This window comes from Hippocampus zosterae, chromosome 4 (assembly GCF_025434085.1).
Source record: "Hippocampus zosterae strain Florida chromosome 4, ASM2543408v3, whole genome shotgun sequence".
In the NCBI taxonomy this organism is placed as follows: Eukaryota; Metazoa; Chordata; class Actinopteri; order Syngnathiformes; family Syngnathidae; genus Hippocampus; species Hippocampus zosterae.
Window position 1 is genome coordinate 11,504,895 of NC_067454.1, and position 24,374 is coordinate 11,529,268.

The window sequence follows — 24,374 nt, forward strand, 5'->3', positions numbered from 1 at the left end:
AAATAAACTAGAATAAGTGCATGATTAAAGTGGTTAAATCAGACTTATTTTCATCCCTTGCAGCAGTAAAATGTGTAGCACAATTTCGGTCTAGATATTTAAAATGAAATTGTTAAATACTTGTTAATTGTTTGTTTGGTTTTTTTTTTGGACAGAACATGAAGCATAAAATAGGCAAATTTTGCCTCGTTTATGTTCTTGCTGTCTGCATCACTGTCAAAAGAAACACTAATTGTCTTGTATTGAATTTCAAAGCAAAATCCAATCTGGAAGCAGTATGGATTTTAAGACACAGGGATTAGACCTCCTTTCTTTCCTCTTCATCATTCAAAACTAATCCGTATTTTTCCTTTCCCAGCATCAGGCCGCCGCCATTGATTCATTCACAAAACCGTTCATTGACACGTGCGCATTCATCTTACCTGTTGGTCAAAGTGGCAGGATAAAATCTAAAGTCCTGCATCCGCCCGATGAACTGATTGGACCCTGGAGAGATGAAGAGAACACCGGTTAGGTGTTAATGGGTTTGTACTCAAGACACAGAGTGAGAGGATTTCACAGTGTTTAGTAGATTATCTTCTCGGTTTCTTGATAACAGCTAAGTGAAAGCGCCCATACAGCTGCTCATATAAGCTTGGTTCATGATCCGAGGCTGACAAAGATCAGTCCCCAGCCTGCATTCGGTGCCACTAAAGAGCAGCGGGGCTTTTAAAACACCTGGCATTCGCTAGAAACTCATCCAATGTGGAGAAGTACAACATGTGAAAATAGTAGACTGGACATAGACTGTAGCTGATCTCTGCTGCGTTGCGATTGTGTGTTTGAAGTCAAGGATTTTTTTTTCATCACTTCTAAGTCACTCTTTTCAGACAGTCCTTCAAGCTGTGTAGCCTTTATGGACCTTGTGGACTGAGGCCGAAGTCATGCCGGATCAGAAATTGGGTCTCATGCAAAGTTGCAAGTATGGAATTGTACAAAATGCCCGAGAGGATTAAAATCCAAGGGGTTTAACTTGACCACCAGTTTATTGCTTAACCCCTTCAAACTGTGTCCAGACCTTTGTCTTTGGGCTTTGAACCACAGAAAAGAGTGATAGCCGACTATTACAAGCGCCATACAGCAGACAAACTCTTAAAACAAGTGTCTCAAAAGCTTAAAATCAACTTTTACCCAGGAGAAACTGGTAGGAATTAGTCGGGTATGAAAAACTGTGATGAGGTGTGCTGCTGACTGATGCAGAGAAGAAGGGCTGTGTGAGGACTCCACAAAAGAGGTGCCATCAAACCCAGAAGTGAACACATCTCAACACGCAAGCTTCCAAACGTCACAATGCTGGCTTGAACATGAAAGACTAAAACACAAACGGGCAATGATGTTGGTCCAAAGAGAGCCCGGGTGTTTTAGTGTGCAACAAAGTTGCCTAGTTTGACAACAACTGTTAGAAAAAGGATATCGTCTCTAAGCGTTGACAGAAGCCCTGCCATGTCTAGCTTTGTCTGAGTTTCCGCGTTTGTGTGTATTCCAACAAACTCCAAACATGAGCCTATGCAAGTGTGCGCGCTTCCGTGCGTACGTATTTGCGTCCGAGGGAGGCTTTGCCGCGTTTTGGCTCGAGCACATTGTCCAACTGTGAGTGTGTGCGCCGAGGTGGGTACGTGGATGTGTGTGTGTGTGTGTGTGTCGGAAAACTGAATGAGTGTGCGAGAGTGTTATGTGATCGAAGTGTGTTCGAACAGTGTGTGGTGGTGCAGCCTGAGGCTTTGGCTGAGGATTTCTCGCGTGTGGAAATGGGATTAGGGCTTCCTCTGTAAAGCACTCTGCCTATTGTTACTGGGATGATGCAAGGTATAAGCCTTAATTCTCCCTTCTGTGTGTAGGTCTCTGTCTTCCAGGCTCCGCGTTTCAGTCCTGCGCTGCATTGCTAAGTGGCTTTTTTTATTTTTTTATTTCATCTCGTTTGGAACTGTTGAAAGCAGATACCAGCAACGATGCACCTTTTTTTTTTGTGATTTGTATGCATTTTGTTTGGAGGTTTGCACAATAGGGGCGGCCCGGTAGTCCAGTGGTTAGCACGTCGGCTTCACAGTGCAGAGGTACCGGGTTCGAATCCAGCTCCGGCCTCCCTGTGTGGAGTTTGCATGTTCTCCCCGGGCCTGCGTGGGTTTTCTCCGGGTACTCCGGTTTCCTCCCACGTTCCAAAAATATGCATGGCAGGCTGATTGAACACTCTGAATTCTCCCTAGGTGTGAGTGTGAGCGCGGATGGTTGTTCGTCTCTGTGTGCCCTGCGATTGGCTGGCAACCGATTCAGGGTGTCCCCCGCCTACTGCCCGGAGACAGCTGGGATAGGCTCCAGCACCCCCCGCGACCCTAGTGAGGATCAAGCGGTACGGAAGATTGCACAATATTGTACTCTTGCAATTTTCAGTTTCATACCTGGGTCATTATGACAAACTTGATTACGAGCATAAATGGAGACAACTACACAAGATGACATCATGTAATAAATGAATAAGTGCCTGCGTGGCTGCATTACCTATATCACCACAAATGTCCACTCCATAATTCAGGATTATATGAAACACAAATGTTAAAATCAGAACTCACAAGAACTTTTCAGATTAAAAGACAATGTCAGTAGTCTACAGAGCACTCTTTCCCCTGCCCGCACTGAGAAAATGTTGAACTTTTACTGACATTATGTTGGAAATGTGTAAATGAGCGTTCATACTGAAGATGCATCACAAACATATCGGATTAATAGCCACATATGAAAGAATGTGTACATTGTATGAAAAAAAAACCTCCCACATAGGTGTCACATAGTTTTCTGATGACATATTCCTCCCAATTCCCATGTAGGTGTAGTACTACCCGGGGGAGAGTGGGAGACAGAGACAGAGAGAGAGAGAGAAAGAAAGAGAGAGAGTTTGGCATGTGTGGACTCTGAAAAATCTATTGTTTTGTTAAACTGAAAGTGTACATTAACAGAATCGTTTTTAATTTTATACATTATATATACTGTATGTATTTTTTTTCTGGAGGCCTTGAACATAAATTTTACATGTGATCGTTTTGACGCATGTTTCTTGTTCCTCATCAGACAAAGAATTCTTCCAACAACAGACATAGTTGTTAATCAATACATCTGATCAGCATTCACACAATCAATTCTCTGATGAAAATTCCAGACACAGCCCCCGGGGTTTGACGATCAGCTGCACGTCCTCACACACACACACACACACACACACACACACACACACACACACACACACACACACACACACACACACACACACACACACACACACACACACACACACACATACACACACACTGTGCAGAGCCAATCACTTCTATTGATCACAACCTCTGATGTGATCTTCAACTTATCAGATGCTACCCGCAGTGAACCAGGGATCAATGGCTGATAAACGAGAAGAAAAACACTCGTTTATCACTCTGGAGATGAACGGATATCATTTTTCTCTCAACGTCTCTCCTATTGACTCAGACACTGCTCCCGCGCGCCACCAATCTATCACAAATGTGTCGCTCAAAGGGAAGGGGGGCCGAAAGGTAGTGTCATCATTGACATCATATTACCGGTACATGTGTTCATTTTGCATATTTGGCACATTCAGACTTTCTCATTCAGGCTCTGTTGAGAGGTATGATGATGTGGAGGCCGGACTGGGGTTTGGCAATTTAGTGCTGGCCTCTGGTCCGGCTGTTTTAATGCATTATATAGCCACAAGTGGGGGGTGGGGGGGTGCTCTGTCAGGATGGGCATGATAGCAGGCCAGGTGTCTTGGCTTCCCTTCTTATTTCTGGCCTTCCCAGCTATTCCCCCCATTATTTGGATATTTTTTAAATGTGTTACAATACATATATTTGTATACATTTTGAGAAGCTGGGTGGGAATGGTAAGGGGTCTCGGCTGAAGGACAATAGTGTCTCGTAAGACGTCTCGGTTCAAACGCATCAGTCCTGGGCCGTTCTGTGCCCCTGACCGTGGCTGGGGGGAGTGCAGTGGATGCCACGGCATGGGTAGTATCACCTTGTCTGGATATTTCAGAGGCACGCAAGCCCGGTTTGCCATATCCAGAGTGGGAGTATTTCAAACTCCCGGTTGTACAGCAAAACTGTTCCATTCAACTGAACAGGACAGGTTTACAAATAAAAATAACAACAAATAAACTATGAGGTGTTTGTTTTTTTGTTTTTTAACCACCTACAGAAAAAAAACTGTCAATAAATGTTCCATTCTAAGAATGCAGATGTGTTGATTTCTTCCTTCAGTTTCTTTTGAATTCTGAACTTTCGACACACTTTTGGAACAAGCCTTGGTCGTAACAGAATGATGGACAAAAGGCTTCACGTATTAATTGGTTAGGTAATTAACTTGTAACCATGATTAAGAGTTATATATTTGAGTCATCTTTACCTTTGGAGCTGAGTCCCACCCTCATGGTGCTGTCCTCATTGCTGTCAGCCAATCTGGCGGGCAGTGAGTGGGTCTCAAAAGGTGTTCCATCCTCCTCCAACCCATTCAGAAACAGACTGACATGTCTGTCATGCACCTGAAAGTCCGTGAGAGTGACAAATCTAAGTTGTCCACCAGGAATGTCTTCAAAATCATACGTTTGTGCATACAAAAAACATGCATTCAACTGCTTCATGTGATGCATTACCCAAAACAGCTAGACTAGAAAAGATGAAAATTATCTCGAGTTTGGTCTTTCTGGATCTCCCAAAGATGGAGAGCACATCACACGGCGGTGTCCCATGCAGCAATACTGACTACACAAAGCCTTTAGTTTTTACAGTGTGTGTTATTGTGTGAATTGTGTGTTTTTGAATGTACTGTACACTGATATTAAACCACTGTTGGCCATTTGCAATGCTGAAAAATATTTGTTGGCAAATGTTGAATTGTAACACATCTCTAACTCACGCAGTTTGGATTTGAAAAAGTAACATTGCGTTTAAAAAACAGCAAGAGAAATAAATGCATCAACTTTTATAATTGTACACATGATTTTTTTTGCGTTTGTGTGTGTGTGTGTGTGTGTGAATTATACATACGACTAATCTTCCAACTCATTTCCCCAGTAGCAGGGAAAGCCTGGGGCTAAACTGCTTCAGCGCAAATGAGCTTTCTGTTTGACCAAAAATCTCAGCGCTCTCGCCGCTGTTCTCTCTCAATCTGCAGCATGAATATGGAAAACGGTGCAACCAACAACATCGTCAAAGCCGCAGCAGCAGCTCTCCTTCACATCAAACCCATGAGGCGGGAAGAAAAAAAAAAGAAAGACACCTCCATAAGAGAAACTTTAATGTGTGCTGTCGTGCTCTTTCCTTTTGCCCGATCTCCAAATCCGTTTTTTTGTGAAACACTGTGTGGATACTGATAATCGTGATTCTTAAGACCCCATCTCTCCTCCTCCTCCTTTTTCCATTTTTTTTATTTGGTCTGGACACTTCCTTGCTTTGTCCGTTGTATCATGTGACGACCTGTTCCATTTGTTTTATTTAGAAAAATTTGAAAGGATTTTAATAAAGTGTTATCTGTCTCTGTCCACAACTTCTGCCAGCAATCGGTGCTTTCCTGAACGGCCACGCAGGAAAAGAGAGGCAGAGCTCTTTAAGGAAGTTGAAAAGGTGTGAGGAGGGAAATAAGTCCAAGTTTAAAAAAAAAAAAAACGCCTTTAGGGGATGAAGGCAGTCCCAGACAAGTGTCTGCCTCTCAGAGGATGGTTAAGACGCACAGACAGACACTTTCATGATGGCTGATTGAAGACTGGCAAGCACATGAGAGCTCAGGAGAGAATGGGAGTAAAAGAAGGAAGGGGCGGGAGGGAGGAGAGGAGAGGGAAAGTCAGAGAGGGAACCAGAAGAAGGGCCCACTTTAAGAATCTTTAAGCCTGAGCAGTGTGGCTCTTGGGGAGATGTGAGGCGGTTGTCAGAGCTGATGTAAATGAATAGTGAAGCGCTTCATCCTTCTTAGCCGCCACGCGGCCTTCTGAAATACAGCCAAGTCCTCTTTGTTCGCTCTCATAGACAGTTTTCACTTTCCTCAATTCATCTGTTTCCGCTGCATTGCTTTCCTTTACCTTGCTACCCTAATAATTTTAGAACTCTTTCAGGACGGCAAGAAATTGTCTCTCTTTTTTATTTTTTTAAACTTTTTTAAGTGGTGATAACCACTCTCAGTGCCAAAACGGGCCCTATGGAATTCATGCATGATAAACGACTGCTGTCCTCAGTGGAAACTCGAAAGCGGCATGAAATGTTTCTTTTGCCTTTGCTCATTTGAGCCTCGAGACAATCCTGTCTGAGAGGTCTACAGACAATTCCTTTTGACTCTATGCTTGGTTTATGCTCTGACATGCACTCACCTGTGGGACCCCATACCGTAAAGACAGGTCTGTACCTTTCCAAATAATGTTGAATCCACTGAATTTACCAGAAGAAACATGATTCACATTTTGAGCTTGGCTGTGTGTGTGTGTTTGTGTTTAAGATATTCTGTCTCATATAGAAATATTTCAACAGAAAAAGGCAACCTTTTTTTTCTGCTATATTATTGATTATTTATGTCAGTTTTGTTCCTAAAGAATGCATAGTTCGAAGGCTGCCTAACTCATCCATAGGTTTAAAAAAATATATATATATATACAGTATATATAAATAAATACAAAAACATATCCCCGGTAAGCTCCTAAGCCTCTGTAAAAGCGAGCGAAGGCCAACCATGAGTGGAAAGCTTTTAGTGATGTGTCGAGGAGCAGTTTGACTCAAGCTCTTCACCATTTTCACACTTCTGCCAAGCCGTGGCTCAGTAGAGAGAGAACCACGGTGTTTCCTCTAAGCTCACTTGATAGCGGTGAGCTCTGGCTATAAGAGGCGAAGGAGAACACTACATACAAAACAGGCCATGTTCGCTGCGTAGCCAACAGACACGGGGGCAAACACTTTCACAATAGAGCAAACCACCAGCCTGTGTGAAAAGGAATTTCCAAATTTGAGAAATCCCTTTGTTGGTGAACAGTAGGCAGGGACACAAATCAGACATATAAAACGTGCAAGCACACTGGTTAATTGTACTGCTAGACATGACACTTTTGTTTTGTTCTCACACAACTGCATGTGGTTTCCCTTGGTGTCAAACATCCAATCTCCCCTTCCCAACATCCTGCCTCAAACATTCTTCACTCTCACTCAACCGCGCCAAGGATGTACTACCCACTGACTGAATGAGTGACAAGCCACTCACTGATAAGACAAATACTAACACAGCCAGGGAAGCTGTCAATAAGGAGCAAGCGAGTGAGATAAAAGAGGGGACGGGGAGGAATGAATCAGGGATGTTGGAATGAAAGGTCTAATAAAAAAAAGATTTAAGTGTTGACAAAGGCAAAGCTGAACAACAAACACATACCGAGAGACCTTTTTGGGAGCGCATTCAAAGAACGATGGATACCTGTTGATCATTGAGGCGCCACCGTTTGACAAAGACTGTGTATGTGTCTCGCTTGCGATGAATTTAAAGGGAATGATGAGTAGATCCGCTTTCATTGGCCAGAAAGTAAGTAGATTGTCTTCACGGACACAACGGTGCAAAGGTCCCTTTTATCCAGCGGCGGTCAACGAAAATACAAAAAGAAAGAAAGGTTTGCCACCATGCAAACAATTTGATTGCAATTTATGCTAGACTTGTGCTGGGCTGGAAAATGGGGCCCTAAATGTTGAAAAATCAGCTCGGTGTTTGAATCATACACTGTGCCCAAATTGGAACGAGGTTCTGCTCTTTCACCGATCTTTGCGCGTGTCCTCAAAAATGACCAGAAAAGCAGAAGCCACGAATGATCACAACACTGAATGATCTTTACAATGGAAAGAATCATAATAAACTGAGGCTTGAGGCGCAATTAAATGTCCAATGTGAACTATCGGATCGTCTTCACTTTGGAATCTCCAGGCACATTGTCACCTTTCCTGCTCTACTTTCCTCATCCTCTCTCTCTCTCCCCCGCTATTGTCCTTCCTCTTCTTGTTTTTCACTCTTCAAGCTCCCCCCCACCCCTCTCACCACCCAACTATGAAATGTTAGCAGGTCTGATGTACTGCCAATATTCACTATATTGTATTATGCTGTGTGCAGTGTGCGAGGCCAGAGATAGGAAGCGGAGGTGAGGAGCAAAAGAAATAAAAAGAGGAAAAGAAAGCGAGGGAGAGACACATTTGTTCTACTCATCTCAGTGCTAAAAGATACAATTACCTCTCACAGCATATTATCCATGTTTTATACCAGCCCAGGGCCCCGTGCCTTTGCCTCGTCGCGCTCGCCTCGTGTAAGGCCCATATTTTAACACTAGCTATGACAGTTTATTTAAGAAAAGAAAATTGTCCCCAGGGAGATGGGGAGAGAGAGGAACAGGGTGTGAGTGTAAAGAAAATGAGAGGGAGAGGGGGAAGGACGTAGAGGGTGGAGGTGAAGAGACAATGAAGGGGCGGTCGGCGGTGGGCTGGGCGGGGGTCTTTGAAGAGATAGATGAGGCTCGGAAAGAGAAAGGGAGAGAAGCATAGAGGGGAAAAAAAAGATCGAGGGCATATATAAGGTGACATGCCAACCTTTTAATAAAGACCATTAGTCTAGAAGACGTTTTCCCCTTTCAATGCAGCAAGCAATGAGGGGGCATTCTGGGGAAAATAAAAAAATTAAAACCGCAAAAGGGAGGATGGACACATTGAGGGTTCTTTGTGGTGGCATAGAGTACAGTCTGGTCAGTCATGCCCACGAAACAGACCTCTATCCTTGTCAACAAACCACTGCTTCTCCAAGAGAATGGGAAACTAGAAATGCAGACATTACCTTAAATTTGTGGCAGCACAGTTGATTATTGCTTTATCGTCACAAGGGTCACGGGAGCCTATCCCAGCCGTCTTTTGGCAGTAGGCAGGGTACACCCTGAACTGGTTGGCAGCCAATCACAGGGCACACATTGACAAACAGCCATTCAGACTCACAATCACATCTTGGGACAATTTAGAGTGTTCCATGAATCTATAGTGGATGTTTTTGGAATGTGGGAGGAAACCGGAGTACCCGGAGAAAACCTACGCAGGCACGGGGAGAACATGCAAACTCCACAGAGGAAGGCAGGATTCGATTCCACGACCTCAGCCTTGAGAGGCGGACGTGCTCACCAATGGAATAACTAACGTGCCACCCAGTTCTCTTCAATAACAAACCTGCTGATTTGCTCTTTTCTGAAATGACTATGGATGGGTTGTCTTCTGGTTCTCTGGCTTTTCCCCAGAGTCAAAAAGTGTTTGAGAACTTGCATAACAAAGAGTGGCATACAGAAGCTATATTATTACCAAAAATGGAAACACTATTTCAATTTTCTTTCAAAAGTGTCAAATATTAAGTTTGTGCCTTGTCAATTTTTTCTTGTGACCTCACCCATTAAATGCATTTATTGATTAGGGAATTTAGCAAAAATACATTCCTATAAAAAATTATTGGAGCCATTAGTTGTATAAATTAGGCTCTGTCGTATACATCTCTGCAGCTATTTGTCCCCAAATGGCTCTCTTCCATCCATCCTTTTTCTATTCTGCTTCTGCTCACTAGGGTCATGAGTTTAGTTCACTTTATCCAGCTGGGTATAGTCTGGGTTGGTCGTTAGTCAATCGCTGGGCACAAAGAGACAACTAACGATTCACACCTAAGGATAATTTAGAGCAGGAGTCACCAACATGGTGCGCATCAGTACCAGGCAGTCCTACATGCGTAGCAAAACGGAACTGTTGTCAGGTCTTCTGAGGTCAAACCGGAAGCAAAAACTGCTGCTATGTTGGTTAAAAATTGCTCTGCGCTGGCACAAAACCTCAGGATTCCAGAGTGTCATGAAAAGCATGATGACATCAGCATATGACACATGCTCTCGTGTGACGGACATCAGTTCAACGAGCATCGAATGACACTTTTGGCCACACTAATTTGAACATGAGGTGATGAAAGAAGCAGAATGTGAAAAGATCAGATGAATGCCACCATGCAGTAACGTGCCTCACATTCGAGTCTTAAATCAGTGTCCCAGAACTTATTGGCTTCCAATATATATACCTTCAAATGGCTGCTCCAAGCATTGCATGGAGCATATGGGAGCATGAGGCATTCAATAACTTAAACGTACGTACATGTGCCTCTACCTTTGCAAAACCCTGCTACGATGTTCAAATGAGTCACAGATTAGAGTCTTTGAAGTGAACTATCACTCAACTACTCTTCCTACAACCCCCGCCCCTTTCTCTCTCTGTCCCCTCCTGGCTACCTTTTCCTCCGCTCCTCTGTACATTGTTATCATAATCAGATGAGACAACTACCTTGGGAACAGCAGCCTCCCTACAGCACCTTGCTCCTGGCGCTGTGTGCGCACACATGATTGTGTGTGTGTGTAAGTGTGTGTGCGTATCGCTCCCGGCACTTGGAAACCCGTAATCCTTTAGACTGTCTTTTTTGCTGTTTTGATCTATTCAAAACCGACAGATGACTAGTGTGTGTGCGTGTATGGGAATGTTTCTAAATTACCCATCTCCTTCATAAGGGAAATATCTGTATCGCGGCTGACACACAGCTACAAATTATCACTGAACTGCAAGTTGCTGTGTGAGCGTGTAGAAGAGGGGATGTATGTGTGTGTGTGTGTGTGCGTGAGTGTGTGTGCCCAGGCATGAGAATGGCAGTATACGAATTGTGTTTGAATGTCAAGGATGATTATGTGACTACTCGGAATGGTCAAAGCCGATCACATCAGCACACCATTAAACAAAAGGCAGCCTGATTCACAGGAATACATGCGCACCATTTCCAAACACCTCCAAGACATAACACGCTCACTGCAAATTGGCTACAAGGTTTATATTATCACAAGCCCATAGATATGTTCATTACACATACACAGAAACTGAAGACACACAGCAACCTGATGGCTTGGATGTACGAAACTAAACACGGGCGATATTCTCATGTCCGAAAGGAAGGAATGTGCCTGAAAATGGCTAAGCCATAATCTCACCTTTTATCTTGACCAAACTTTATGTTTAGACCCGCTTACAATACTTACAAAACGTCCATTAAAAAAAAAAATAAAAAAAGAAAAAAATTTCAGCTCAAATGACATTTTGTTAGCCAAAAGCATGAAAACCAAAAGTAACAACTATCAGAACATGATTTCTCCCTCAGCAGCATTGATCTTATTCAGAGATGCTGAAAGAGGGGGATTGTTCAGCAGAGCAATTTGTAAAACGATACTCTTCAACCAAGCACTAACACACTGTGAGTCATTTACAGCCTCGAAATGCTCAGCCCTTCACAGGTGCCATTTGAGAAGGCTTGTCGCTAAATAAAGAGTGTATTTGTTCTTGGAAAAAGATGCCTGTGATATTTCTAATCATTGCATCCTCTTGACCGTATTTAAAGAAATACATCGTTATGTTTTAGTCAACTACTGTATTATATTGCTTGACCTCTTTCCTAGCAAAAAAAAAGTTGGACAAGATTGTGTGAGATTTTATCCACACCGCCTCTCCTGGTTGCAGCCAAGAAGTGCACTCTCTTTTACAATTCAAATCAATTTATAGCAATCTAAATCAGTTTATCTCTTGGTAAGCCAACATCCATAGTTGGATTTGTACGTGATGAATTCCAAGAAAGCCACAGACTATTTGCTGCTAGCCTTGATACAATATTTCACACTTCAGCTTTCAGGTTCCAATATCGCATCGTAACATGAACTTTCAGCATTTTAAAAGTATTCCCCCAAACTGCAATAGTATTGAATATACTCGAGTACACAGTGATAGTAGCCGATATGAGGGGAAAAAAAACCCAGATGGCGTGGCTAGGCACATTCTTTATTTAACAGCAAAAGACAACTGGTCCGCTTGAAACCTTAACTTCTTCGGACTTAGACCGCGATTCGCCATTAAAAAAAAACAGCACAGTCTGGTAGTTGATAAGGAGAAGACTTTGCAAATAATATTATATCTCATCAATTGATATGGAAAGTCAAACATTTTTGAAAAGGACAAAAAATGTATTCTCTTAGGATGAGTTTCGGAATGTCTCTGCGTGTGTGTGGGCATGTTCTGTTACCTGTAAAGCAATGTGTGTCCACTTTTCCATCACAAGTCGTCCCTCTGTTCTGAAGCTGACGGTCAAAGGAGTTGAACTTTTGGACTGAGTGTACTGCATCTTGACAACCCGATCCGACACTGTCACTGAAAAGATTAACTGGTCCCTGGAGTTTTTCTCTAGTAGCATCCTAAGAAGGAAAAACTAAAATGCATTCATCAATCACAAATAACAACAAGGATGAACATTCCAGTAGTGGGAGAAAGGCGGATCGCAAAAGAGGTTTCTCAGCATCAAGAGTTGAATCTAAAAACTCATGTTGAGTTGGGACCACTAGATGCAGTCCCTCATTTTGACATTTATACATGTAATATTAATATTTTACACAAGTGTTAGGTTTCTGGTGCTACGCGGGTTGCGGACTTGCAGGGGTGAACACCCTCCTCTGTGACATTTTATGGGAAAATCCTGGCTTTTATGAACCCAGGGACATATAAATCACTGATGGATGAATGAGACAAGAGCATCTGGGTCGAACGTCTGCACGTCCAGGTCTACGTAAGAAAAGAAGCACAGGAAATAAAGTCAAAATTACTTTTTCAAAGGGATGTTTTGTTCCTTTTTCATCCCTGCTAAAAGACAGATTGATTCAGAAGTAGAAAAGTCAGGGCATTGGCAACTGCCAGCAGATGATGTTATACAGGTCGCAATGTATTTGTCAAAACGCCATAAAGTCACAGAAACCATTTCCGTGCATGACGTCACACTACATGAAACCTCAGCACTTGTTCCAAAAGTGATGGCGCAAGACATTCAAAGCAACCAAAGATAAGCTATGCATGTTTTCTAAATAAGATGTCTGGAAGCCTCTAATGCGACAGTATATTTCATATAAACTCTTTTAGGCATTGTAAAAACTCGTAAGAACAGGTGGCTGGTTCTGTACATCCAGATGAGTGGGAGGATTTGAAATCACAGCGATCGAGAGACCAAAAGGAGATGGACGAAGGTGAGGATAGGGACCTCTTTTCATCTGGACTCTTTCATGGGGTCCATGGCTGCGTCAACTACAAAAGACAGTCGGCTGAAGACAACATCAGAAAGCGAGAGAGGGAAAGCGAGAGAAAGCCAGGTACAGGTGTCATGTTCAGCAGGCCAATACAACTTGCCTGTCATCTGAATGTCCAGGGAGACAAGTTCACAAACAAAGACACGGCACGAACCATGAATTAGATATCTGCATCGTTGTCCCAGCTAGAAAATTTGAGTGTGCAAAACAGTGACTTATGATAAGATCCAATATAAAAGACCAAGTGCTTCAACAATGAGCCTTCAGTGTCACTCTATTAAAAGGGGGCGGGTAAGGATGCCCTTTTGTGCATACGTGTGACTCTTGTGTGCATGTGTGCTTGATTGAAAACCTAGTTGAACTTTGCACCAACCACATTTTAGGCAAGTAGGACATGATCATGAATCGCGGACTACAACGTCTGCATGGTGACCGCATCAGACACAGCAATTACATCACTTCAAGTCTTTAAAATATCATCCTGCTTCAGACAAGTGCATTTATATCAAATGCAATCAATCCAAATTTGCTTTTTTTTTTTAACCAGAAGCTAAGGGTTACAATGGATACAGAAAATGTATACTTCAGAGGCAAGTTCATATGCACCCTGCCTATGCCTTTGCCTCCCTCTCAATTTTGACGTTGTAGTTCATTCAGTTACGGTTTTAACATTTTAAACCACAGAAAACAACAAAACTAAAAAACAGACTCACATCTCTCCAAGAGAGCTTGGTTTAATCCATAAGGCCAGGGTGAGGGATCCTGAAGGTCCCAGCTTTTGAGAAGGGGGAGAGAGCAGACATGCCAGCTGGCCTTGAGGAAACATAATACTACTGGAAACAGCTGATTCTCCACTTGACATAGAGGTGGTCAAACTGTTGAACTTTGATGTCTGTTGGAGGATAGGACGGGTGTCTTTTGAGTCTTCAGTGACGCAAGCACCCCTGGTGAGAGGGGAAGATGTTGAAGATGGTGTTATGAACAGAGTTAATAAATCCCTTGAAGTTGGGACATTGTGTTGAACATAAATAAAAGCAGAATACAACAATTTGTAAATCATGTTCAATGCATATATAATTGAATAGACCACAAAGACAAGACATGTCATGTTGAAGCTGATAAACAGTTATTTTTGTGGCTACAACATATTCCGAAAAAGATGGGGCAGACAAAAAGACTGAAAGGAATGCTCATCAAACACTCGGTTGGAATATCCCCCAGGTGAACAGACTAACTGGGAACCGGTGGATGCCCTGTTTGGTTATAAAAGCTCAGTCATTCACATGCACAGACGTGGCGAATAAATGCCTGGAAAAAAATAGTTTAAGGACAATGTTCCTTGAGCTATAATTGCAAGAAATTTAGGGATTTCATCATCTTCGGTCCACAATATCATCAAATGGTTCAGAGAATCTGGAGAAATCACTGCATTGAAGTGGCAAGGCTGAAAACCAAGATTGAATGCCCGTGACCTTTGATCCCTCAGGCGGCACTGCCTCAAAAACTGACACCAATGTGTAAAGGACATGACCAAATGGGCTCAGGAACACTTCATAAAATCAATGTCAGTCAATACGGTTCGGCACCACATCCGTAAGTACAACTTAAAATTCTACTCTGTAATGCAAAAGCCGTTTATCTACAACACTCAGAAACTCCACTGGTTTTTCTGGGCCCGAGCTCATCTAAGATGGACTAAAGCAATGTGGAAAAGTGTTCTATGGTCTGATGAGTCCCCATTTTTAATTGTTTTTGAAAATTGTAGATGTTGTGTCCTCCAGGCCAAAGAGGAAAAGAACCACCCCAACTGCTATGGACACAAAGTTCAAAAGCCAGCATCTGTGATGACATGAGGCTTTGTTAGTGCCAATAGCATTGGTAACTTTCATATCTGTGAAGGTAACATTAATGCTGAAAGGTACATACAGGTTCAGAAGAAACGTGCTGCCTTCTAAGCACCATCTTTTTCATGTCGCTGCTTATTTCAGCAAGGCAAAGTCAAACCACATCCAGCATGTGTTACAACAGCGTGGCCTCGTACTAGACTGGCCTGCCTGCAGTCCAGACCCGTCTTCCATTGGAAATATATGGCGCACTATGAAACATAAAATAGCACTTCCCGTCCATCTTAAACATCTGATTACCTGTATGCAGGCAGTAGCAGTGGTGCATACGGTGGCGTAGAGGACCTAAAGGGACACTCTTGGTCGCAAGAGGCCTGATGACACATCAGAAGCTCAGCCTGTGAGGAAGCAGTCTGGCAGTAGAAGCTCCGATCCGGAACCCCACAGGTAGAATGAGCTGGAGAAGTGGACACGGGTTTGAAGGCAGCAATGTTCTCCATTGGCGGGAAATGTCCCTGTAATAACGACAGACGATTGAACAAGTGTGACCGTTCCCATTTCATCTGGACCTCATGTACTTATTCTTATCAGCAGTAACCCGACACTCTCGGTTACAATAATGACAATCTCGGTGAGCACCACACAATTTAACGGCCTGCGCGTTAACTAATGTACATATATACAACTCATCCAAATTATTGCTCACATGCACTGAAAATGTGTTGGAGAAGAACATGAAAATTTGAAATTATACAACAGCTGTACCAAGTGCTGCTTACGGGAAAAGACATTTCAACACAAAGTGTGATATTTGCGAAAAACAGGATGTTTTGTTGAGCGTCAATGACATTACTGAACATGAACTTCATAGAATACTCAAAGTTCTAAAACTGCAACTGGTACCGAAAAAAAAGAAGGAATAACCAGGAAATACAAATACCTCATGTCCCCTAGTAGTGGCTATTTTCTATTGACAGAGGAAGTCACCATTGCTGTGTAGCATTATGGTCTATTGTTTTTCTACATGTTCACTAATGGAAAATTCCAACCTTCCATTGCTATGTTTTGATACAGATGTCATAAGTTTCCAACTTGACAGCTTTCAGTCGAAATTAAATCTTTCCTTAGGCCCTTATGTGGATTTCATGTACGCACTATTCTTACAAAGATTTTATCCAGGTACTATGGTTGCTCTCACATTCCAAAATCATGCATGTTAGGTGAATTGAAGACTCAAAATTGTGTTTACGTGTGAAAATAGGCGTCACTGGTTGTTTAGATGTGCCTTGCAATTAGCTAGCAACCAGTGAAGGTAAAATAGATAAATACAAATCGGAGTCTTAAATAATCGGCCTCTGGCTGTGAAATGGCTCAGTGTTGAACTACCATTAAACATGGTCAAATTTAGACAAGTTAAAGCATTGATGTCCACCCGCATGTGTTTACTGTAACACGACATAGGGATCCTGTATTTATATTTTGTATATTAGAATGACATATTTGACAAAAAGCTTTAAGGTTTTCTTACCTGTGATGAAGCAGATTTTGGACACAGACCAATGAAGAGGACCCATATGCAGACGAAAATAGGTTGCCACCTTATCACCAACATGAATTTATAGTCACTCTTAACATGTTCTTCTGTCTTGTTTTTCACAGGATATTCATGGATCCTGCTCTTGTTTTTGTCCGGTTGGAGTTCATTTTCTCTTGCGACTCCAATTAATGAAATCCTAGCAGCTTCTTCCTCAACTTTTCCAACTTCGCAGTTGCAGTCGATCCATAAATGATCTTGTCTTCCCAGTGTCTTACTCATTGTCGTGCTCCACGTTTTCTTCGGTTGTAGCATTACGCTCTTTGCTGTTCTGCCATGTTTGTGGCCTCCTGTGACCCCAAAAGATGGTTGAATCTGAGGTTCTAAAATGGGGGATGTGACTTTATGGAACATTCCTGAGGCCAGTGGGATGTTCCGGAATTTGGAGATGCCTTGGAAGCCTCCCAACAGTTCTTGAATAAGTGATGACTGGCATGGTGTCACGGTGGCCGAGTTACACACCTTTATTTTTATTTTTTGCCAATGCCCCCAAGGGTGAAGGTGCAAAGCTTAGGTTTCGGTTACACTACTTGTGTCCCCCGCACACAGCGACCACAACCAAAGCCTTCGCATGATAGCTAGGATTTCACACCCTGTGGAAGGAGAGAGAGCGGCAGAGAGATATGGTGAGACCAAAATCCAAAATGAGACAAATCTGAGGCAAGTGAAATGCCATGCAGGCTATTCCCTGGCCAAAGCCAACACTATCATGTACAGCTTGATGGAGGCCAGGCTCAACTGATACCGCTACATCACCCCACACCCCCTTTCTTCATTCCCCATTGAATTAAACATGCCCTGTTTCCTCCTGGCATCTGGCCTCCAGGTTCTGATACAACTCAGCGGCTTTTTTTCGCATTGGTTTGCTGGAAATTGGGGCTTATGTCAAAATCTCTCTTCATTGCAATGCTTATCAGCTTCAATTTCACATTTTGACACACGCACACTCACACAAAGGGAGGCCAGCGGAGCAGTCAGGCTCAAGTGTTGAATTATTTGGACCCGCTCACAATAATGTGCCTCAGAGAGGATGGACACAGTGTATCTAATAACGGTCGCTATCTGTCGCGGTGTGCGGTCACAAATTTGTCACAAATAAGCAAAAGCGGGGTAACGTTCGTGGCTCACCTGTTGCTGTTGACTCCAGCTGCACAATTCGTTCACAAGTTGTTTTGAAACCATAAAAATCCGACTTGTTGATTCGACGTAGTTGGGGCAATTTAACTACCACCAGGTGCAGTCATAAACACCTGTCACACGATCAGACAGGGAAAACAATAGTCCTCTATTCGACTCGCAATACATCGTTCCTTTGGCTCAACTTCTGTTTTTGTGAAGGGAAAATAAATCCCGCAAGACAATGTCGAAGTTATCTGGGTTCGTCTCCTCCTCCTCCTCCTCGTCGTCTCTTACGGAGCAATCTCATTCACAACAAGCGAGACACATGCAGACGCTCCAAAGTAGATTAGCAGCAGCCGGCCGCCATCTGGTCAGTGGCGCAACAAGCCGCGCTCATTTCAAAGTAAGCAAGACGTCAACACTCCGACACGAGTAACTGTAGCGGTTGGAAGAAGACAACTCGAAACGAACAGCAGCCACACGTTTAATATATTCAGTCATGTTCTGACGGTAAACCGCCACCTGTGTGGGTTGAAGCTGTCACTTAAGTGGCTCTCACGCTGGAGGGGACGCCGTTACGTAGCAACGGAGATTATTACTAACCACCGGAACTGTGACCATGAGTTATGTCACAGATTAAAACTATGGACCTTATCTTTTCACCGTGACGTCACATGTACTTCCGAGTACAGTAGGCATTTGACCACTGCAGAGTGAGTGACAAAACAGAGTTGGTTTGAATGATGATTTACATCAGCTGCTGATCTATATCATTATTAAAGGGAGCACCAGGTAGCCCCCAAATGCAACATGAGTAGCATTTGCCAGTTCAAAACATACCTCATCAGTGATGAGACATTGTGATTTCTGAGAAATGTCGTTGAAGTGTTTCATGTGAGTGTTGGCCTGAGCCTATCTTGTTAATTCATCAAATTAACTACCGCTTATCCAGGGTCCGTAGCTTTCGGGGGGAAGTCGAGGCTTCATTCTCCCCAGCTACTTCTGCCAGCTCTCCCCAGGGATCCCAAGGCTTTCCCAGCCCAGATGGGAGAAACAGTCTCTCCAGCGTGTCCTGGGTCGTCCCTGGGGCCTCCTGCCAGTGGGACATGGCAGGGACACTTCACCAGAGAGGCGTCCAGGAGGCCTCCTAATCAGATGCCCGAGCCACCTCATCTGGCTACTCTCGACGTGGCTGAGAAATGGGTCGACTCTGAGCCTCCGCCGGATGTCTGCTTTATCATCACAAGAACACCAGAAAAAGTCACAACAGTGTCACGAGTCACTTTTTTGAAAAAAAGAGTCACTCGAGAGGGTCTGAAATAAATATAGCGTCAAAGTCGCTAAGTTGGCAATACTGACTTCCTGTCGTGTCATTAAAAAATAAAAAAAATAAAAAACGTTTTTTTTCCTCAAACACACCTCGCGGTCGCCTTGGGGTCAGTCCGCGGTGTCGACTGGTTGGGCTCCCCTGCTTTAGATTCTTCAATCAGCCTGACATGCATGTTCTTGGAATGTGGGAGGGAACGGGAGTACCCAGAGAAAACCCACGCAGGCACGGGGAGAACATGCAAACTCCACACAGGGAGTTTGGAGCTGGAATTGCACCCGGCACATTATGTAAACATTCATCGGGAAAAAAATGACATTCACACAAATATTTTTGCCACACTAACAAGTTTTGTTATCATACTAATCACGTTTGAACAGCTGCAATTTGCTTTGGTTGAACAAAGGCATTCTAACTAGGTTTTAATTAAGTGTTCCTAATGACCTTAAGCAGATTAGAGGTTCACCTTCTAATCAATACCAAGCAGAGAAGAGGGAAAAAGAGGGGAGGAGGAAAGGAAGGAGGTGACAAGGGGCTGGGGAAGAGAGAAAAGAGGTGGAGGAAAAAAGGGAGGAAAAGCAGATGGGGGAGGAGGGATGAGGAAGTTGGGGGTGAGTGAAAATTGATTGATGTTGGAAGGAAAAATGGAAGGTGAGTGCCAGAGACAGGCTGAACCACACTACACATTTGATCTGAAATATTAGCTAAAAGCAATTATGAGAAATATAATTAGAGAAATCAATATCCTAGATATGAAGAATGATAGACCATTGGATGGATGGATGACTGGATGGAAGGAAAAGTGCTACATGGGTGAATATAAAGCTTAGTTGGAGGGATGGATCAAGGATGGATGAAAGTGTTAGCAGTTTAAATGATGATGAACAGCCAGCTCTTTCAATATGAATTTATGGATGGATGGAGGGGTAATAAACTGCCTCTCAGATGCAAGAATAATTAGTACAAAAATGGACAGATGGGTATTGATGGAGGGATAAAAGCAAACATGCTGGTTGGATGAATGGATGCCTGTGGAATGGATGTTTTCAGCGGCAGACTAATGGATGAATGGATGAAAAAGAAGATGCATGGACGGCACTTCAAGATATCTCTTGGTTTCCTCACAAGACATTTTGAGAGAATGTATCCTCTCATCGTACTTTGCCGCACAAATTTATTCAGCCAGACGCATTCAATTCCAGAGAAGTGCTATCTCACAAACCGGATTAAAACTGGTCGAGGAGCACCCAATTAATAATGTCTCATTTTCTAAATTACTTATGTATGACTTACATTTGATTAAATTGTGTTTGCTGGTCTAATAACATTAAGCGGAATATGGTAATGTGCAGCAGCAAATGTATTGTTTCTCTCAATCTACACAGCACCATGGATATGTGGAGCCATCTTTGTCCTCACATATCCAGACAGTAGCTGTATGTATATATTATATATATATATATATATAATTTTGTAGGCTGCATTTAAATTGCATCCACATGAAATTTCATATTTTATAGTTATGTTGCATTCTGATGACAAAGAAGACCGTCTCGTGACGCTAGATCTGTCGAAATCTTTTTTGCATGTTAAGCTGTGTTCACATGTTTCTGGAATATTTGCATTCAACAGTGAGGGTCCTCATCACTTCGCCTTGGAGATAAACCAGACTCTCCGGTCCTCTTGGAAGATTATCACAAGGGAGTCTTTTCGGGTCTTCATGGAATGGCAAATCTGGAAAATAGTAATGGGAAGTGAATGCAAGTCCATTTTGTGCAAAGTCGTGGGATTGAAGTCAGGTAAAGGGTTTGGCTGAGTCCTACATTTACTTTAAGGTAAAAAAAAACAGTGTGCAAGCTCTTCTCAATTACTGTGTAGGTACTCGTATGCCTCAGAGCTTTTGCTATTGCTCATTGCCTCACCGCCTGAAGCGACAAAGTTCAGAAAGTAGCAAAACATGGGACTGCACATTGTCGCCGGCCATTTTTTTTGATATGATCCTCCCTTACCCACTACGCTAGCAGGAAGCAGGACTGAATTTTTTTCTCTTTTAAGCTGCACCAAGTGGTGTTCGCACATTGTTTAATTCTGTCACGTTTGCTGAAAGTGGATGTGTATAACCGGTTAGCAGGTAAACAAAATGTCGGTTCCATTTCATACCGGAAGTGGCGGCCGTAATTCAGGCCTCGGAAGATGGCCACCCTCCAACCTCTGTTGTCTTTAAACCTTTCAAACCTGACATCTATAATTTTCCCACGAACACCATTCATTCATTGCTCCATTCTACCAGCCCCTCACCATGCCCTCAATCCCTCACAATTTTCTAAATACGCTCCCATCTGTGGCCCTGTTTTATTCATCGTTTTCTTGACATAAATGAATATATTCTAATCCATGTTTATCATTCATACACCTAAACTCTAAATGAAATGCACCAGAAACTAGATATAAAAACAATTTGGCTTTTCCTGGGCTTTCATACCCTCAAGTCACACTGTCCATATTGTGTGTGCACACTGTGTGCCCCTTATTGGGGCTGGGGCCAGTGGCGCCCTCAGGGCTGTGCCGTCCAATCCCCTCCATGCTGCGCGTCTATAGGATTGAATTAACCTCCTGCCTCTCACGACGACGCACATGCGCATAATCATCCTTTCTCCTCACACACACATACAGTACACGCACACACCGTATTATGCTAGTTACCTTTTCCCTGTCAAGACTGGTATTTCAGAGCCGGTTTTACAATTAGTGTTGTTTACGTCACCCGGTAAACTGTGAACAATTTTGATATGGTATTTCCGATTGCGTGTTTTCACTCGAGTCAAGTTCTTCTCAAGTAAATCAAGCTTGTTTTCTCAGACAGTGAATATTGTGGAATATGTTTTACATTCAAAATCTTTTCATATCATCACTTCTTAAAATAATGGCCAAAGTGGTATGGCCACACACACACACACACACACACACACACACACAAACAAATTCAACAAACAAGAAGGCCTTTATGGATTGTCATGACCTGGATAGGCGGCCCGGTAGTCCAGTGGTTAGCGCGTCGGCTTCACAGTGCAGAGGTACCGGGTTCGATTCCAGCTCCGGCCTCCCTGTGTGGAGTTTGCATGTTCTCCCTGGGCCTGCGTGGGTTTTCTCCGGGTGCTCCGGTTTCCTCCCACATTCCAAAAACATGCGTGGCATTCTGATTGAACACTCTAAATTGTCCCTAGGTGTGAGTGTGAGTTCGAATGGTTGTTCGTTTCTGTGTGCCTTGCGATTGGCTGGCCGATTCAGGGTGTCCCCCGCCTACTGCCCTAAGACAGCTGGGATAGGCTCCAGCACCCCCCGCGACCCTAGTGAGGATCAAGCGGCTCGGAAGATAAATGAATGAATGAATGAATGAATGAATGAATGAATGACCTGGATATACAGTTTCTAATTCCTATTTGGGACACTAAATTGAATGAATTCAGCAATTACTCTATAGGTAGGCCAATTATATACATAGAATGCGATCTTCCCCGACAACACAGAAAATGAACAACCTTGTGACTCATGTTTGTTTCTTATAACAGCAATAATAATTATAATCATCATCATCATCATAATAATAATAATAGAGATGATGGTGTAGTGGTACACTCGCCTGACTTGTGTGCGGGCAGAGTGGGATCAATTCCCACTCAGTGACCGTATGGATGTGTGTGAATGGTCGTTTGTTTCCATATGCGCCCTGCAACTGACTGGCGACTAGTTCAGGGGGTAGTCCGCCTTTTTCCCCAAAGTCAGCTGAAATAGGCTCCAGCAACTCCCCGTGAATCTGTTCAGGATACGCGGTGTTGAAAATGGATGGATGGGTAGGACTACTACTACTACTAATAATAATACTATTAATAATAATAACATGTGAAACCCAAACCCTGAACTTGTTAGATGTTCCATATACTGTAGGTAACTAACATGGTAAAGTCTCTGCTGTTATGTTTGGTGTTGGAATTTTAATAGCATTCGTGCCATCTCCAGTAAGCTCTAATTGATTCATTGAGTAAAAGTGGTGGTTGCATATCAAACGCTCTGGCTATCTCTGGGCTGCTAGCAGGGGATTTAAAGTGCCACTAATTCACTGGCCAGTGACACGTCAGACTATTTATTAAAGTACACTAACTTAATGAATGGCCCATAGAATGGAGAGTTAAAACATTTAGTGTCCTTCGAGAGAGATCAAGCGCAATAGACACACAAGCTGGGTGCGCGGAGAGACGGAGGGTGGTAAAGAGGGAGGAGTGCGTGAGAATAAATGGTCCATCGTATAGAGTTAAGACGTTAAAAGTGCAAATAGACATCTGACCCTCTTATAGCTTGCAAATGCAGTTGAGATACGCAGCCACCAATGCCACTTTACACCCCGGGAGATGGAGGGAAGGGGAGGCCGGAATGGGAAAAGGATAGGGAAAGGTGGGAAATGGAGTAACGTGAAAGAGAAAAGGGGGGCTGTCATTGGAAATGCGAGTGGATGGAGACAGAAGCGAGCAAAGATAATTTATAGCGACGATGAATAGAATAGATCAGAGTGAATAGGAAGTGTAAAAAAAAACGGATAAAAGAAGAGAGCAAAGAGCGCATCAATCATGGGAGGTTTGCGCAAATGTGTGGACATTAATTGCAAGATAGTATGTAAGCTAATGGAGGGAGGGTGTGGCTGACCATACATCACAAGGGGATCTGCAAGTACATTCAAAATAAGAGCACTCAGCAGAGCGCAGACCTGAGCAGTACCATAAATATGAATGTTCACGAAAACTGCTGTGGAAAAGCTTCTCCTCCAGTAGATGGCAGTCATCAGCATTACATAATGGCAGGCAAAACAATTGAAAGCGAAGACTGGCTTATGGTCCGTGAGATCAGAACCAATTTTGGATGTCACACTCCTCTGGAAAAACGTATATAATTTCTCTTTGAGATAACAAATGACACGTGTGAAAAAAGAAAATGAAGATGACATAAAAGAGCGAGTTTCCCATTTTTAACATTTTAGATTAGACCATGTTACAATTATGGCACCGTATTCAATGTATATGACGCGACAGCATTGCAACTGCAAAGCGGTAGAAAATCGCCATGTTTTGGTTCTTGAACACGTAGCAATTCTTGGGAGGGACATCTACACCCTCACCTGTGTGCTCAGATACACTGTATTTCCTTTGTTTCGGTGTTCATATTTGTACTGTGCAAATCAATCTTTATCCAAGTGTGTGTGTGTCAAGTGTGTGTGTAAAG

General features: G+C 43.1%; 1 protein-coding gene across 4 annotated transcripts in view; it reads right to left on the bottom strand.

Moving 5' to 3' along the window:
- Positions 1-18,310, bottom strand: part of ush2a (Usher syndrome 2A (autosomal recessive, mild)) — a 153,450-nt gene extending 135,140 nt beyond the window's left edge. For 2 of the 4 annotated variants that reach the window (XR_007962273.1, XM_052064439.1), the window contains exons 1-7: positions 17,786-18,310; positions 16,592-17,250; positions 15,364-15,578; positions 13,933-14,163; positions 12,172-12,340; positions 4,450-4,585; positions 423-486 (exon numbers count right to left, since the gene is read on the bottom strand). Coding sequence is in view for 3 of the 4 variants with exons in the window: in XM_052064439.1 (XP_051920399.1) it covers positions 423-486; positions 4,450-4,585; positions 12,172-12,340; positions 13,933-14,163; positions 15,364-15,578; positions 16,592-17,011 (1,235 nt within the window). In the remaining variant the exon portion in view is untranslated. The remainder of the gene's footprint in view (positions 1-422; positions 487-4,449; positions 4,586-12,171; positions 12,341-13,932; positions 14,164-15,363; positions 15,579-16,591; positions 17,251-17,785) is intronic. The other 2 variants (XM_052064437.1, XM_052064438.1) reach the window with 1 other exon arrangement.
- Positions 18,311-24,374: the final 6,064 nt, after the last annotated feature.